General features: G+C 37.8%; 1 protein-coding gene across 1 annotated transcript in view; it reads left to right on the top strand.

The window, feature by feature from the left end:
• LOC127227110 (lysophosphatidylcholine acyltransferase 2) overlaps window positions 1–18795 on the top strand; it is a 58903-nt gene that overhangs the window by 3885 nt on the left and 36223 nt on the right. The window contains exons 2-8 of the mRNA XM_051191400.1: window positions 3815–3954; window positions 8266–8483; window positions 9839–9951; window positions 11932–11992; window positions 12914–12972; window positions 14310–14344; window positions 18140–18194. Coding sequence (XP_051047357.1) covers window positions 3815–3954; window positions 8266–8483; window positions 9839–9951; window positions 11932–11992; window positions 12914–12972; window positions 14310–14344; window positions 18140–18194 — 681 coding nt within the window. The remainder of the gene's footprint in view (window positions 1–3814; window positions 3955–8265; window positions 8484–9838; window positions 9952–11931; window positions 11993–12913; window positions 12973–14309; window positions 14345–18139; window positions 18195–18795) is intronic.

Here is an 18795-nt window from a genome sequence, read left to right as displayed (position 1 = left end):
AGAAAATATTTTTTACATAATATATCTGATAAGGGTATAGTATTCAAAGTATGTAAATAACTCCTAGGACTCACTAGTAAAGGGCAAGTCAATCTAGAAATCAATAGCCAATGAGGAGGCTGGAGAGATGGCTCTATGTAAAGCCATCTTTATTTAAATTATGTAAAGGTACTTGCCATCACACCCGATAACCCAGGTTCAGTCCCATGACCCACATGATGGAAACAGAGGATCAACTCCCACAAGATGTCCCTGTCCTCCATACATCACACAAGCTCCCATACACATACACATATACACCTATACACACAAAATAGACAAATAAGTGAATGACTGTAATATAAAAAGAAAATATTACTTGGAAATTAAAAGAAAATGAAGAAAGTTTCAGAAGGAAAAATGTTGTGAGTTTGATGTAAGAACTACATATAAGAAATGGTAAATGGGCAGGGCAGTGATGGTGCATGCCTTCAATCCCAGCACTCAAGAGGCAGAAGCAGGCGGATCTCTGTGAGTTTGAGGCCAGCCTGGTCTACATAATAAGTTATAGATAGCCAGGGCTTAGGGAAAGAGACCTTGTCTCAAAAATCAAAACAACAAATATAAACTAAAAATACATAAATAAACAACCAGTAACTGCTAAATGGGGACTGTAGCTCACTGGTGCTACAGGGGCACACTGCTTGAGGCCCTGGATTCAATCCTCATTACAAAAAACAAAACTAAACAAAAACTGTGGAGAGAGAAAAAGAGGCTCTTGCTGCTAAGTCTGACTATGTAAGTTATGTTTCTCAGGACCTATGTGGTAGGAAGAGAACCAAGAGGCTGGAGAGATGGCTCAAAGGTTAGGAGCATTGACTACTCTTTCTAGAGGATCTGGGTTAAATTCCCAGCATCTACATACCAGCTCACAACTGTCTATAACTCCAGTTAAGGGAGATCTGACACCCTTATACAGACACACATGTAAGTAAAACAGCAATACACATAAAATAAAAATAAATTTTAACAGGGTGATGGTGGCACATGCCTTTAATCCCAGCACTCAGGAGGCAGAGGCAAGTAGAGCTCTGTGAGTTTGAGGCTAGCCTGATCTACAGAGTGAGTTCCAGGACAGAGAGCTGACTCTGAATTCCACACATGTGCAGTGGGACATATACACATGCACAAGCATACATGTTTGCCCCCCCACACATGTGTACCATATCACACACACACACACACACACACACACACACACACACACACACACACACACACAAAAAAAAAAAAAGAGAGATAAAGGATATTTTTCCAGTTTTAGGAACATGCCAAAACATATTATCAGATCAAAGCACGGATACACAAGAAAGAATGAAGAATAGCGGAAATTATACTTGGAAATTAGTGAATAAAACTCATATTTATCTTAATTTAATCAAAGAACTATAAAATATGACTAATGCAAAAATCTCAAGTTCACATGTATGTAGATGTAAAGTATCATAAACAGTACTGGAAGAATGGATTTGCACTTATTTTTCTTGCACTGTGTGTGAAGTGCTTTAACTTTAATTCTGAGATGCCATATATTAAATGTACATGCTATAGTCCTCAGAGCAACTGCTGGAAAAATTTACAAGACAAAATAGCTAAGGAGTCATTCCAGCAAGTTAGGTGGAACACTGAGCTGGGCAAACAAACAAACAAAAAAATCTGCTTTGAGGATTTAACACTCATTTCTTAGTAATTGATAGAAAAGACAGACCAGAGATGATTATTAAAGTAAAAGAGTTGAAGAACAATGGTGAAGACCTTTACCAAACTGACATTTGTAGGAGACTGAAGACTTTTTAAAATAGACCAGTCACTGGCAGAAAAGAAGTCTTGAAAGAATCAAAGGATTGACATACAGTCAGAATATGTTTGTTGGCTGTAACAAATTATATTAGAGGTTAAAAAACTGGCTGGGCATGGTAGTGCATTCATTTAATTTAATTCCAACATTTAGAAGGCAGATACAGGGCTGTGAGCTCAAGTTTAGCTGGCCTATATAGCAAATTTAAAGGCAGTCAGGCTACATACTGAGATCCTGTCTTAATGAATGAATGAATGACCCATATATTTGAAAAAAATTCCATTCATTTAAAAAGTAAATCAGTTTTCTATTTACATCAAGCAATTACAAAATAATTAAAGTGAGATAATTGTATATGTAATAACAGTAACATGTTGAATACTTAGAAGTATATTTAAGTAAGTGTGGTCACTACATTGGAAACAAAAAATAGAGCTTTGAAAAATTGAGACATGTGAATGGATATAGTATATTTCTGAATTGGAAGCATTATTGTTAGTATGGCAAGTCCTTCCAGATTATCTCTAGATTCATTACAATCTCAATAAAAATTGTGTGTGTGTGTGTGTGTGTGTGGGTGTGTGGGTGTAGACTGAGGAATTTCTTGTAAACTTATATGGAAATTTGAGAATCTAGAAATATCTTCAAAGAAAGTTGAAGAAGAAAAAATTAGAGCTCACACATTACCACTTGAAGTTCTACTTGAAAACTACAGCAATTAAGACAGATAACTAGAACAGTGTAGCCATTTTTGTAAATTCTTTGGTGAGGTTTAGGTTCCCATAGAGGACAATACAGAAGGCACTGTGGATTGTGTAATTAATTTATAGAAGAAAAGGTTATTATACATAATGACTATTCACTTAGAAGGCAGGGTGGTATAAGGATTAGAAGCAAAGGCTTTATAAATGGTTGATATTAGTATGATTTTATTTATCCATGGCATTCTTTTCAGGTAAAGCAATTTAAGACCCAATGAATCACTGTGTGCCACATGCCTGACACAAGTAAACATTTATGTATGATTTACTGTTCTTATTCACGTACTCTTTATTCTTATTTTTTTTTATTCTCTCCTCCAGTTCTCTTTTGCTTAGTTACACATAACTGACAGGCCTGGGAAGCAGCACAATCCATCACTCACTAATGCTTTTATCCCCGCTCTTCTTTCTGTGTAGCTTCTGGGAAACAGTGCAGCTAGCTGTCTTGCCTTGCTAGCACCTGTTTGCTCTGTGTTTAGCTCTGCTGGGACCAAACTGTGGGAACTTATGCACGCTAGGCAATCACTTTCTCATAGAGCTGTCAAGCTCCTGCTCTCTTCTTTTCCTAGCTTAGGCAACCTTAAGCTTGCTCCTCCTGCTTCAGCCTCTCAAGTAGCTAAGGCCAACGGCCTGGCAGCCCTTTCTTCTTTTGCAGGATACCACTCCCCCAGGAAGCTGTTCTGGTTCCTAAATCAGACCCCTCTTTTCTTTATTGTACCAGCATCCTCCATTCTTGCTTATGAATATGCAGATCAGGTTATCCCAAGGCTCTCCTCACTGCTTCTTTTACTTTTTGTATTGTTTTTTGAGATGGGGTCTTATTGTGTAGCCCTGACTGACCTGGAACTCACTATGTAGACCAGTCTGGCCTCTAACTCATATAGATGCCATAGAAATCTACCTGCCTCTGCCTGGAGGAGAATGCTGGGATTAAAATACTACAATGCCAGCAAGTAGTAGCCCATTGAAATCAAATAAATGCCATGTGGTGTGTGTGTGTGTGTTTGTGTGTTTGTTTGTGTGTGTGTGTGTTTTATATATACTGGTCTGATGTAAGACAGTATTTAATTCATCCTTGAGTACATGCATGAAGCCAAAACTTTCCTGTTATGTTTTTGTGTTTGGTGGTGATGTATTTAAATAGCATTCATTTATCTTTATTTATTTATTTATTTATTTATTTATTTATTTATTTATTGTCAACTTTGATTTGTAGATCATTCTTCTTGGAATAATTCTGCTTCCAGTTCGTGTTTTATTAGTTGCATTAATTTTGTTAATGGCTTGGCCATTTGCTGCAATTACAACAGCATGCTGCCCTGAAAAGCTGACCCATCCTATGAGTGGTTGGAGGAGGTAAGAGATAATTATGGCCAAATATTACACAAGTCAAAAATTTAAATGTTCAATGATAGTTTCTTCAGTGACCAATAGTTTTAGTTTACTGTTAATCAGTTTAATAGTTTATATTTGTTTCTTGCATAGAAATGACCTTGATTTTTGCAGAAATTATCACACAGTCACATTTTGATAATATTCAGTTCTAGGTATAATTTTTTAATGTTAAAACATTTTGTTTTCTGAGTTATGAAAGATATTCACCTTTGTTTCTGAAAGAGTCCCTATGTTGTGTTTTTAAAAATACTTATTTATTTTATGTATATGAGTGACCTGTCTTTATGCAAACAAGAAGAGGGAATTGGATCCTGTTACAGATAGTTGTGAGCCACCATGCGGGTGTGGGAATTTGATTCAAGAACTCTGGAAGAGGAGCCTGTGCTCTAAACTGCTGATCCATTTTTACAGCCCTCCCTGTCCTGTGTTTTTACATGGCATGTCTCCAATCAACTCACATGTTCAGTGATTTGTTGACAGCCAGTGTGCTTTTGGGAAGGGACTAGTCTCTTGATGGATCATAATATGACGGCATTATTAGAAGGTGGTGAAAATCTGGAAGAGCCTTGCCTGGTTGGAGTAATTAGGTCACTAGGAGTGTGTCCTGGGGAAAGAGGGAGGCTAATCCCTTTTCATATTCCCTTTCTGTGTTTCCTATCCACTGTGAGGTGAGTAGCATCTGCCATATTCTCTCACTGTGAAGCCATGAGCTACAAAACCAATCTTCCTTTCTTCCTAGCTGCTTGTATTGGGCCTCGTGACACAGTTATGCTCTCTGACCAATACATTCTCTTATTGTTTCTGGAACACTATAGCTATAAAATGATTGACTTTCTTTTGTCTTTCCAAATTTTTACATTTGCTTTTGTTTCTTCAAGGTAACAATAATGTGCTTTCTGCAGTAATAAAATTAAGTGGATCAATTATATTATTTTTAATAATGATGTCAGTGGTTAATATTAACTTTAGTTATCGCTCAGCATAGCATTTTCAAATGTTAGTACTAAGGCAAATGGAATTGCATTTTTTAGCATTTCTAGAATTATATAATTAGGATGGTTCTAGAGAACAGAATGGGCAAGAATAAGTAAAATGCTGGTGAAGTCATTACTATTTGTCAGGACCAAGTTATCATCATCTATACATGTTACACATGGACCTTCTTAATGGGTACTCCATGGGTTCCAATAGGTTGCAAATCCAAACATTTACTTTAGGACTCTGATGAGCTCCCTGAAACTGTGTATAGTGTTTGTTTGCTTGCTTTTTCCACATGCAAGGGTGTGTTCTTTTTATGCAGATCTCAAATGCCCTTCAAAATTATTTCGAACCACTGCTCTACAACTTTTAGTAGAAGTGTGCAGTTTGCTATTCGGTTCTTGTCCCAGTGAACCAATGTGAATATCAAAAACAAGGCTGCTTTGAAGTGGAAATAAATCCAGTTTTTGCAATGCCCCAGAGAAAACTTAGGCCTTGCAAATCATACTTCTTTGTTTTGTAACTTAAGAATGCACAGAATAAAATAACGCATCATGGGCAGCTTTTCATGATCCAAACTTCTTTCAGATTCTTTCTTCAGTTTTATAGTTTCTGGCTTACAAAAATCTAGGATGAGAGAAAGGATAGTTTAAGAATCTAGAAAAAAAGAAAAAAGAAAGAAAGAAACTAGAAAAGTGTTCTTTTTAATATTTTATGGTTTTGCTTTAGAAAACTTTTACTTTGTCAGTTAAGTCAGTATCTCTGTTTCCTCCCATACAAGTCATTTTGAAGTTATTATGTGGCACAAGTTTTTAGCTACTAAAAATTTTTAAAAGATTGTGTGTGTGTATGTGTGTGTGTGTGTGCCGCAGCACATATGTGGGGGTCAGAGATACAAATCAACTCCCCTTGTTTTGAGGCACACCATGTCATGTTTATGCTGAGACAGCATAGTCCATGCTAGCTAGTTCACCATCTCCACCTTCCATTCCCCCATAGACAGCTGAAATGACTGATACACCCCACTGCATCTGCCTTTAAGAGAGTTTTTTTTTTTCCTGGAGCTCAAACTCAGGCCATCAGGTTTACACAGCTCCTTTTGCCTAGGCATTTTAAAAAGCATTTAAACAGAAATCATTAGGGGGTCTGACTTCTTGAAATATGTTTATGAGAAGCTGCACCATTCTAGTTAAAGTATGGAAACAGAGAACTGTACTTTCTGTTCCTGTGAGTATAGAGCTCACCTCTAGACTAATGGTGCTCAGCACTTATTGTACCCTCTGGAAAGTACCCTGATTTACTGGGTCTCAATTCTTGTAAGGTCAGCATTACAGAAGCTTGCTCACTGGCTAGTTACTAGAAGCCATTCACTGGCTCAGAAAATCAGAAGTTCAGTTTTTTGCAGTTCTTTTCAATACTTAAAGGTGCTATATAGTTAGCAGTGTGTTCTGCATCTGCAGTTCAACCAACTGTGGGTCAAAATGCTCAGAAAAAAAGATTACATCTCTACAGGACAGTGTGTATAACTTATGAGCAATGGTCACATGGCATTATTTGAAAGATTTAAGCATTCAAGAATGTGGCTATTTTTCAGGCTATGGAGTCTGCTCTCCACAATTACTGAAGGATGACTGTATATATTTTATTTTACATTCCTTGAAAAGCTGCATTGTTTCATTTAGAGATGTGAACAAATGTCCACTCATTCAGATAGGACACCGAGGACAGGCCAAAGAAATTATTCCGGCCAAGTCTAGCATAGTGAACCATTGAGTATTACTGGGGATCTTACAGGAGGATGGAGGAGGGGTTACCTGCAGAAAGGACAATTACCTACAGAGCACAGGTATCTTAAGGGAGGCTAGGACACCACAGAAAAGGTGTAACCCCCACTTCTACCCCAGTGATTGCTTTTTGCTCCTTCATCTGCAGGGAAGGGTATATAAGTGAGCTGTCATTGAACAAGACGCGTTCAGGCATTCCTTCCTCTGGTGTCTTATGAGCACTCTCACCTATCCATAGAGAGTACAGTGGGCCCAGTCTTGTGAGGGTCTTGTTGGGGTAATTACAACTATTGTCTTTCCTTTTTCTTTTTTGAGACAGGATTTTTCTGTATAGCCCTGGCTTTCCTTGAAATCACTCTGTAGACCAAGCTGGCCTGGAACTCACAAAGATCTACCTGTCTCTGCTTCCTGAGTGTTGGGATTAAAGGTGTGCGTTACCACAACTGTTCTTATTTCAAGACAGTAAGAGCCATGCCATGTCTGGGCGCTCCATAACATACAGTTGTTCATATCTGAGGTGTCCTGGGTGCTCAGGAATCTGTAGACTGAAGTTTCTGTCCCACCCAGTCTTGCAGCCGTTTAGTTCCAAATAATATTCACACACAGAAGCTTATATTAATTAGAAACTTTTTGGCCGATGGCTCAGGTTTCTCATTGAGTAGCTCTTTCTTAATTATTAACTCATTTCTATTAATCTGTGTATCTCTGCGTGGTCTTGGCTTACAGGCGATGCTCCTCTGGCTTCTTGCTTCTCCCACAGTTACATGGTTTCTCTCTACCTTCCTCTTCCCTTAATTCTCTGTCTAGCAGCCCTCCATATACTTCCTGCCTGGCTACTGGCCAATCAGCATTTTACTAAACTAATACAAGTGACAAATCTTTACAGTATACAAGAGCATTATCCCACAGCAAGAATCTAAATATGTATGAGAATATTTTTTATTTCCTATTGATTTTTTTTTTTTTTTTTTTTTGAGATCGGGTTTCTTTGTGTAGTTTTGGAGCCTGTCCTGGGACTCAGAGTCCCTATTTATTCAAGCTTATTACTCAAGAGACTGGACCTTACTTCTCTTAAATGTCCAGCACAGTTCTTTGCATAGTGTGATAAAAATCTTTTTTTACATTGTTTTGTGTGTGCATATATGTCTATATTGTATATATATGAATATGTATATTCATGCATGTGGACATAAGCCACTGCACAAATGTACATACAGGTCATACTTGGTTCTTTTTTATTTTGTGGGTCCTATACATCGAACTTAGGTCATCATAATTGACGACAAATTCACTTACCTGGTAAACCATCTGGAAGGCAATTCCTCAGGTGAGGCGGCCTCTTCCCAGGTGTGTCAAGTTGACAACAGAAAGTAGTTCTAACAGAGTAGTACTCCCCAGAGCTCATGTGTGGAGGTGGGGTTCTCTGATTTTTTTTTTTTTTGTGGTTATCCCACTGTATTTTAGAGTAAAGCAAAGCCAAATAATGTCTTTTCTATCATTGTTTTCGAAGGAAGGTTACTCAGCCAGCTTTGAAGTTTTTGGGTCGTGCCATGTTCTTCTCCATGGGATTCATGGTTACCGTGAAAGGAAAGATTGCAAGCCCCTCGGAAGCACCCATTTTTGTTGTTGCCCCCCATTCAACATTCTTCGATGGCATTGCCTGTGTTGTAGCTGGGTTGCCTTCTCTGGTGTCACGGAATGAGAATGCACAGACTCCACTGGTCGGCAGTAAGTACCTGTAGGGTAACAGCTAAAATACTACCAGGTGTATACTCTAAGTTGAAAGAATCATATGTAGTCATTCTCTGTATACTTACTTTCATTCTTGGGAATTAAACCCATGGTCTTGTACATGCAAGGCAAGTAGTCTAACACTGAGCAAAATCCCCATCCAGTTAAAAAATAAAACTTTAAAATAGTTTAAATGCATTTCCTTTTACTTAAATGAACTACTCTATGTAAAGAGTGAGTGTAAAAAAAAAATTAGACATTTCCACTTATCTTTTTTAGACTTTCAGGAAACTTGTCCTTATCACTATGCCATCATATCTTTGTGTTTCTATGTGTCATAAAGAAAATCAGATTTCAGTCACTAAACACGCTTATTTTTTTTTTTTTTTAAAGACTCTGAGGAACACAGGTCACATGCTATTTCACGTACTTCCCTTTATGGTATTAGGCTGATAAATCTGCTAAGTCTTTTCTCCCAGCTCTGTTTTCTAAATTATTGTGCCCCTATAGCTCCCTGAGGGACATTTGTATAACTCTTTGAAAATTACGATGTGGAACAATAAATGCTTCCTGCCGTAAAACATAATGAAGCGAGTGAAATGTTTTTCCTGCCAGACGCTGCTTGCTATCTCTCCCTGAGGACTCAGTCTCCAAGTAACTGCTCCTGGTTGTCCCAAGGTTACCACAAACACCAAGCGATGAGAGAGTGGGTGTGAATGTTGCCATATGTTGTCTCAGTGTTCCTTGGAAAGAATAGTAGTCCTTGTAGCTAAAGACACTTCATTTTCTTCAATGTGCAGCAACTGTGCTTTATGCAACGTGGCTTTTCCCTACACATTTCTGTTGCAAAACACTTGAAGGTAATTTTTGGATATAATAGGAAGCATTCTCTTTAGAAGGGTCTCAGTAAAATCAATCATAACTGCCCTCTACTCATGTATGCTATCAATTCATTTTTTCAGTGTTTAAGGGTCTTCCTAAAATCAAATATGACAGTCTGAAGCTTAGTCTCACAATTTAACATCCATTAAGAAATAAGAATTAAGAAAATAAAAAAGCAAAACAAACAAACAAAAAGAACCCAAAAAAGCTGTTAGGGGGAAAAAAGTTGCTTTTCCTCTTCCTTCTATGCCCCATTTCTTTCCACTAACATCTGTAAAATTAATAAAATAATACCCGTCTCTGCATTTGAAATTAGAATCTAACTAGTCAACTTTGAATTTGAGTTTACAAGGATTATTCTTTTAGATTTGCTAACATTTTTATTTTCTGTAAACATTGTTTCAGTTTATCCAATGTTAATGCCACGGTACCTTAAGAAAATGACTGGGTTATGACTGTTTGTTTTCAAGGACTGTTACGGGCAGTGCAGCCAGTTTTGGTGTCCCGGGTTGACCCAGATTCCCGAAAAAACACAATAAATGAAATAAGAAAACGAGCAACATCAGGAGGGGAATGGCCCCAGGTAAGATGCAGTAACTCCTCATTTATAGACATTGAGAGCTTTTGTATGTCTGTAGATTTGTTCATTTGGGTCCACAGAGAGCGCGATATCATGCCATGTGTCCGCAGCACATTAGATACAGAATAAATAAATCAGTCAGCATGAAGAAGACCCTGCCCCCAAGCACACACTATTCCCTTTTAGTCGTCAGATATTTTCTTTGTGTTATAACAAATGATTCTCAGACTTTGATTCATACTAATGAATATTTTTACATAATTTAACTCACTTGGCTAAAACTATTCTAAGTGTACCACATCTTTTCTCAATTACATTTAATAGATCTTTCCATTCAAAGGCATATCAAAATAGCTTGTAAGCCTGTCAGGCCTCACCAACTCCCCACTCCTTCCCTTGGAAGCCCATGTAAATCAGTATGTATTGCATTAAGCAGGGATGATTCCAACAAACACTGAGAGTCTTTACCCAGATGAAAGCACTTGATCTCTATTGGACAATGAAGCAAGCCTAGATGAAAGCACTTGATCTCTATTGGACAATGCAGTAATGGCTGGCCCACCTGTGGTAACACACCCGGTTCAAGCACATCCACCCCAGAGGCTTTAGAACCAAGGCAAATGAGGAGTGGCTTAAAAAACGATTGAGTTAGACTTTCTCTTTGGATCCAAGAAGTAGGTCTAGGATTAGTAGGCAAGCAATAACAAATAGGTAGATTTCAGATCATTTTTTTTTTTTTTTTCTCAATTGCAGAACTTTTTCTCTGTCCAGGGGAAAGGTGGCCTGATTTGAAATCTTTCCCAGGCTCCCACTCACAGCCACTTGGTGAGGGGGAGGGGACTGTAGAAGTAATTTAAACATTGGAGCTGCTAGGCTATTTTGAATGTTTCTTCCTCCCTGAGATTTCTGACTCACTTTGTTAGCATTCCTTGTTAGTAAGCGATTTGTGGATTCATGCCAATTAAAACTGTTGGCCATTGTGTCTGTTTGTCACAGGAAACCCATTTTATAAATTAGGGGATGGAATTATGCCCACTCATTAATTTTTAGTTTGTAGTTTGAGCCAGTGTTTTCCCTCTCTAATTACTGTAGATCAAATATTAGTAACTGCTTTGAGTACAGGGATTTGATTTGGTTTTATGTGCTTAGCAGTTAACTCATGACTAAATTTTAAAAGCTTCAGAAAACCAATCTGTGTTTTAATTAATGGGGAAGCTTGCAATGCTTGTATATGTCTTTCACAAAAAACATCGAGTAGCATATTAACCACTAAAATACTTCCTCAGGATAAACAAAGCAAGCTACGAACTCTATGCCACATGATAACCAAGGCAACTGAGCAGAAGGCACGTCACAGGCTTTTCCTCCTTTGTTCTCAAGGCACCCCTGAAATATATATTGGGAATTAATATCAGTTAGTGAGAGAACTATAACAAAAAGATTTCTCTTGATTAAGGGCATAACTTTGCTTTATGTCTTCCCTTAAATTTATTCAGATCATTAATAAAAACTTTGGGAAACAGATGCAAAAGAAGCAGAAGTAAGCAGCATATTTTATAAATTAAGAATACTGTTTATTGTAGGGTATTGGTGGCACACACCTTTAATCCCAGCACTCGGGAGGCACAGGCAGGCAGATCTCTGTGAGTTTGAGGCCAGCCTGGTCTACAGAGCGAGTTCCAGAATAGGCTCCAAAGCTATGGAGAAATCCTATCTTGAAAAACAACAACAAAAACTATCTATTTAAAGCTTTGGTCTTTTTCTAATTATTAGACTAGTCAAATTGCACTTTTTTTTTTTAAACTATACTTCTTTTAGAGGAAGATGGAATGATCTGGCTCCAGTTTTTTATTAGAACCAAGAGTTAGTCTTTTATTTAATTTTTGTTTTTGAAATATTAGCAGTGTCGGTGAAGTCATATGAGAGTAAAGAGGTAATCTATTAATTAGACTGAAATATTAAATTTATTCCTTTTCTCCCAAGATACTAGTTTTCCCAGAAGGTACTTGTACTAATCGCTCCTGTTTGATTACTTTTAAACCAGGTGAGATAAATTAAATTATGTATTGTAACAATATAGTAATAGAGATTTCTCAAATGAATCAATTGTGTTGCACAGTATTCACTCCTGGCATTTCTTTCCTGACAAAACCTTTCTGATGCTGTGATTCTCAGAACCTATTGCGCTCTTTTTTAAACAAAGCCTTTTCCTTTCAGTGGTGTGTGTGTGTATGTGTGTGTTGTTATTTTTGTCTATGTGTGTCTCTCTGTGTATGTGTCTGTATGTGTGTCTTTCTGTGTATATGTGTATCTATGTATGGGCATGCTCAAAAGTCACTGACATTTTTCTTTTCCCCCCAGGGGTCTGGAGTCTTCTGTCATCCAATGGGCAGCCTCCCTTAGCATCATTCATGTTTTTACATGCCTTCACTCTTGATTTTTTATCTTAAGAAGGCAGCTATGAGTGTGACTTTCATTTGTAACACTTTTAGACTGTCTGTGCTGGCTGTCAGTGTGCTTTGCACTGAAGGTGGGACTCCCTTCAAGCCAGTGTAATAGCTTTGCTTTCAGCATTTTACTCTTCATCTTCTCTTTGATTTTATTCTCTCCTTGACTTTGTCATTGCTTTTTTTATGTTGTTGGATAGTGTGTATTTAGGAAATGAAAGCAATCCCCAAAATAAAAATAAATGGTAAAATTATATGTATACTAAAGAGTTGTTTTGAAATAAATATCTTTAATTTTCTTTATCAAAGAAAACAGTGAATAAATGTATGCTTAAGGGATATAGGGATAGCATTTAACTTTTTATTTAGTTGTAGTAACTACTTTTGGTAAATATTTCAAAATGGTTCATATTTTGTTTGTTCTTAAGCCATCAGTATATCTATACTTTTATTTTTTTACTACTACATAATTCTTGTTCATATACAAACCACTTTATACAATTTCAATGTGGTTCTAGGAGCCTTCATCCCAGGAGTTCCAGTGCAGCCCATCCTCCTCCGATACCCAAACAAGCTGGTAAGGGAAGGAATTCTGCATTCCAAATAGCTAATTCTGTAGGACATTTTAAATTTTGCTGAAGGCAGCTGGGCAGATTGATGCCACCTGCAACTGGCTTTTCTAAAAAATTTTTGCACTGGCTTTTCTTTTTTAAATTAGTTTTGCAAGATAACCACCAATCTCTGATAACAGTACCAAATGTTGTTCTGTATAACTTAGTTTCAGGACGGCATTGCTGTACTCTGCCATCTCTGTGATGGACAGGTTAAGTCTCAGACTGAGGCTCTGATTATACTCGACAGCAGAAAGTTATTATTTTCATGGGGCTGACAAGGCAACTTTTTCAGATACAGAGGTGATTAGTCGGAGGAAGGCCAGAAGTAGAGGATCCACCTGGGGGAGGAAGTAAGTACAGGCTCGGTACGTAGTGGCTGTGTGAGCCTTGGGGAGTAGCGTGATGAATTAAGACACTGTTGTAGAGAATTTTGTCTCTTCTCTAAGGTTCAAGGCTGCCCCAGGAAACAGTGTCTTCTGCATCAGCTGGTCACACTGTTATCCTCTGGACATCAGTTGCACTGTACTTCCCCAGACACTGATTCATCCATGAAAGGATCTTACCAGAGGGTTATAAAAAGGCAGAAGTACCTGTTACTCATACTATTTAAGATGACAAGCTCTTGACCAGCTTTCTGTTCATGGCTGGCTTCTCAACTTGAACATCTCCAGAAAACAAAGGAAATAAAATCTATTAAATTTCTAATATGGCCTCGGCCTATATATTTGAATTTTCATATATTAAAATTCTTTCACTATGTACTGCTTTGTTTATTTTCCTCCAGATAATCATTTTTTGATAATTGATACATTTTATATATATTACATACACATGCATACAAATTAGTTTTTTAGATATGCTTGTTTGGGGAGAAAAATAAGTGACATGTATAATTTATTTTTAATTCAGAAGTTGTTCCATGGAAATACATAGAGGTGGGAAATATTTCCTATGTAACTATGTTATCTGTGTAATTCAGGAATTTGTGCATTGCTTCATGATCTTAAATAATTACGAGTCTATTTGTTTTTAATACATTGCTTTTTTGTCCCAGAAAGATATGATATGAATACTAATATTAAACAAAGCCTTATTTTATTTTGATGTTTAATTTTTTTTGTTTTGTGTTATTTATGTTTTGAGACAGAGTCTCATGTAGCCCATGTTGGCCTTGAACTTACAGTATAGCTAAAAAAATAAAATGGCCTTGAATTCTTGATTTTTTGCCTATATCTTTCATCTGCTAAGATTACAGGTGTCTATTCCAGTCTAGACTAACAGTTGACTTCTGTTGTTTTAGGATACTGTGACCTGGACATGGCAAGGATATACATTGTAAGTCACTTACATAGTTTAATAGTTTATGCAAACTATTTTAATGAAGAAAAGATATATATTTTATTCCTCCCTTTAAAAAATCTTATTTTTGTAAAAGTAAACATTTCTAATCAGCCTTAAGTCTTTTAGCCATATCTCTAGGAGCAGTATCACTTTCTTGCCCCCTAAATGCCCAGGGAGATTGATGTCCATCAATACCATCTGAAGAATACTAGTCATCTGTCAGTGTCATAATTTTGTTAACCAGCAGCTTGTAAGGAACATTCCAGGGCCCTGGTTTGTGTCATGCCTAGCTTTCACTCTCATTCCCACTTTAGCATTCCATAGTATATGTTCAAATTTTATGAGGTTGATTTAGGCAGTTTGGATTACATCAGTTCAGAACCTGGAACTGTTGTGGCTTGCCTGTTTGTGTTGGGGAAATGGCTATGCAGGACTTCTGTTCCATTCCCAGGTCCTGAAAGCACAGGGCTCAGCAGTTTCTAGAGCTCTTAGAGAGGTGAGGCATGTTTTCACCATTGAGCAAGCTGAAGTGAATGAAACTTTTTTTTTTTTTTCCTCAAAGACCAGGGCATGTAGGATCCAGCTTTCTTGGAAGACCTTTTGTTTAACTCCCACTAGAAAATTTGAGCCTACTTAAATTTCAGTGAGAACCATATTCAAGTCTGGATTTGAAAGTTTTCCCCAGGGCCTTACCCAGTTTTGATGATAACAACAGAATTCAAATAACATTGCCAATGGAAGTATTTTGGAAGAAATCATCATTGCTTTCTAGCACACTCCGGCTTCTTTACATATCATTTGTATACTCTCTTGAACTTTGGAAAGTGTGTGTGTGTAGAGATTGTGTGTATTTCTCCTTTACTGTGTATGCAGAAATTTCTCTGAGATAGTAAGTTTGAACCAGGAAAGGTAACTTAAGGGTGGGTGGAGTAAACATTAGTACATATAGGATATGTATATTTCTTTGGAGCTTCAGTCCTTGGTAGGTGAAGTTAAGCAGATAGCATTAGAAACAACACATGATGAAGGAAATGTAGGTAATGTGTTATCTTCAACTTTTCAAGGAGTCAATTTATTCCTCAGATTAGATGCATGTTTCATGCTGATACTAATTTTGAATGTCTAGTTTTTAACTTTTGCACAGCAAAACTACTCAGAGAAACAAGTAGAGTATGACCATCTCAGAAACATAGTGTTTGGAATTTCAGTGGAATCCACTAGACATTCCAATGTGTGTCATCCATTGGGCACATCCATTAGGCTAGGTTTCATGTGTGGAGCATGGCTTTGGGTTCACTGATCTCTATGAGTGTCATTATGTAGCAGTCTGGGTGGTTTCAAAGGTCAAATAGAAGAAAGCTTTCTGGAAGTGGGGTTAGGGGAAGAACATAGAGTGGCTTAGAAATAGAACCTTCTAGTCTGGGGAGTACGTGATAAGGTGAAAAATAAAATTGGGCGCATTTGGGACGCTTTTCCTACTACTGGGTTGCCATATCCCTGAGATATCTTTTTTTTTTTTTATGGGGGGATTGGAAGGAGTGGAGGGAGGGGAAAATGCAGTTGGGCTGTAATATATAAGAGAAGAGAAAAATAAAAGTTAAAGAAAAAGAAAAAAGATGGAAAGTGAATTTGGGAAAGAGAGAAAAAAAAAAAAAAACAAGTGTCAAAGACATCTCATGACTTAGAAACAGACTCAAGTTCTTTTAAAAGCTCATATTTGTTATGTACAGATGCACATGTCCCTTGCAAATGGCAAGTCCTATGTCTACCTGTCAGATCTTCTGAGCTCTTGAATGCTACTGGTAGCACTGTATCTACTACTTTCAAATCTATATTCTCAGTTGCTAGTTCATCAAAACAGAGCTATTTCACCAAAGCGATACCCCAGGGAGAAGGGACATGGGAAACACATTTAGAGAAGTGACAGATCTATGAAAGATGGTTTTCTAAGAAGAATTGGTCTCACTGTAGGATGAACAAGGCAAATTTAGTGACCTGTTACGTTCAACCTTCACACTTTTAAGAACAAAATTTGTATCTGCCCAAATATTAACAAAAGGCTCCATCTAAATGGTAGAAAATTGTTCTCTTGGGCTGGAGAGGTGGCTCAGTGGTTAAGAGCACTGACTGTTCTTGCAGAGGACCCAGGTATAATTCCCAGCACCCACATGGCTGCTCATGATCATTGCCTGCACCTCTAATTCCAGGGTATTGGATGACCTTTCTGGTGTCTGTAGGTACTGCACACACATGGTACACAGACATACATGTGGTTAAAGCACTCAGATACAACATAATAATAGAAAACATCCAAAATATTCAATAGAAGCTAGTCCACTTGACCATGGTTAAGGTGGGTTGGTGTGGCTTCGAGCTTATAAATAGTAACAAGTCTTCCTTTCCCTGTTCAAATGGTAGACTTGGCAACAGTCATTTTTATATATCATAATTAACTCTACAGATGCTAAATCAAGCCTCCAAATTTCTTTTTTATATGAAGTTCATTAAATTTGTTCATACATGATGCATTCTGAGTATGTTACTGCGCACCCCCTTCTTTCCTCCTTCCCACTCAACTAACCTGTCCTCCTCCCTACAAGCCCCCTCCCCCCATCCATGCCATTTTGTTTGTTTTGTGGCTCACTGAGTGTAACCAGAGCTGTCTGTATGACTTCGGGTTTATAACTATGCCCTGGAGCCTGGCGGATTTGCCAGTGGGTACTCTGCTGAAGCTACTGTACACTCCACATCCATCCTAGTCAGTATTCCTTGGTGAAATTCCTAATTTACTTAAGTAAGTCCCTTCAGATCATTTTATAGATAAATCATGCTTTCATATCTTTATAGCAAAAAAAAAAAAAAGAAAAAAAAAAAAAAGACTAGTGGTTTTCTTAAACATATGGTCTAATCCAAATCCACTGTCTGGTTTCTGGGTCAACTGTCTAAAGAGGCTAAACTGAAAATCCTACAGAAATCTGGCTCAGAGTCTAAGTGATTCCCCAAAAGCTGTAAGGAAGGACATTTGTCTCAAAAACTGTCATTGATGGCTTGATCAGCTACTTGGAGAAGCCCTTTGTCTAGATTCACAATAAAGTATGCAAGTCTTCAGGACATTTCTGCATAGCTCAAACCTTACTACTGAGACAACTTTGATAAACAATTTAAGAAAAATCCCAGTGACTTTTAAAAGTTGTTACTTAAAGAATTTATAAAAACATTGCACTAAGGTGTTTTCCTGTATACACATTTATGTACCTTTAAATTTTATTTTAGACTTACTCATTTTTATTTTATGTGTTTGGGTGTTTTGCCCACATGTACATCTGTGCACATACCCATGCCTGTTGCTCAGGGAGGTCAGAGGAGGTCATCAGATCCCCTGGAACTGGAATTACAGACAGGTGTGAGCTGTCACATGGATGCTGGGAACGGAACCTGGGATCTTTGGAAGTGCAGCCACTCAGTCTCTCAGCTTCGTCTCCCATCCACATTCCCGTATATTGAAGTAGACTTGGGGACTTTCTCTCCAGACTGTGAGCATGTGCTATGAAGGAACTGTAACCTTGAAGTTTGCTCTGTTTGAGCAATTCCTTAAACTCACTGAAGCAGCCCAGTGATTGCATTTGTTGGTTTACTTTTTAAATAACAAGAGTAGCTGTCCAACCCAAAGGGCAGCATATTTAAATGCAAATAAAAATACATATGCAGTGTGATGGGGGAGTGCGTGTGCCTGTGTATAAATAGCTTGCATTGCTGTATGAGAATACCCTTCTCTCTTCTTATTTTCAGCATCCAGCTGTGTGTGCTAACTTTCTGTCAGCTCTTCACAAAGGTGGAAGTTGAGGTAAGTCACTCAAATGCAGCCTCTCCTCTGAATCCAGCACTTTAAAATTACTCCCGGTCTTCTAGATTGTGTTTCTAAGTCCCTGCTGTCAACATTTAACTCTTGGAGTCAAGCCAGCAAATGCATGTAACATCTGAGAACCTCCAACAAGCAAATCACTGTGGCAGGAGAAATTTACCTTCCCACTTCTCACCCTTCTACATTTTAATGCTTACTCATGCCTAGCTAAATGTCCCACAGCTGACAGAAGGAGCAGTGACAGCTGGTGGGTCAGCTGTAGTTGTATAAAAACAAAGAGAGAACACTTGAGATGTGACAAGAGACCCCAGCTTTAGAGACCTCCATTTATGATGTGCCCTTGTACCTGGGAATGCTCAAAAAGGTCTGTGTGGTTCATGCCATCATCCACAGGACAATCTTGGAGTTGCAGGGGAAGATGGGAAGTGAGTGAATAATTAGAACATTTTTGAAATTTGAACCTAAGTTTTCAGACCCTAGGAACTGGTTCCAGAGTCATGACTGAAGTGTGAAGGTTAAAATATTGGGACCTAAGCCTCTTGCCTGGTTGTCCGAACTTTGTCTGTGGATTAAATAGTGAATA

The sequence above is a fragment of the Phodopus roborovskii genome, unplaced genomic scaffold, assembly GCF_943737965.1.
Source record: "Phodopus roborovskii unplaced genomic scaffold, PHOROB, whole genome shotgun sequence".
In the NCBI taxonomy this organism is placed as follows: domain Eukaryota; kingdom Metazoa; phylum Chordata; class Mammalia; order Rodentia; family Cricetidae; genus Phodopus; species Phodopus roborovskii.
The sequence above is the reverse complement of the archived record's forward strand: the minus strand, read 5'-3'. Positions and strand labels throughout refer to the sequence as shown.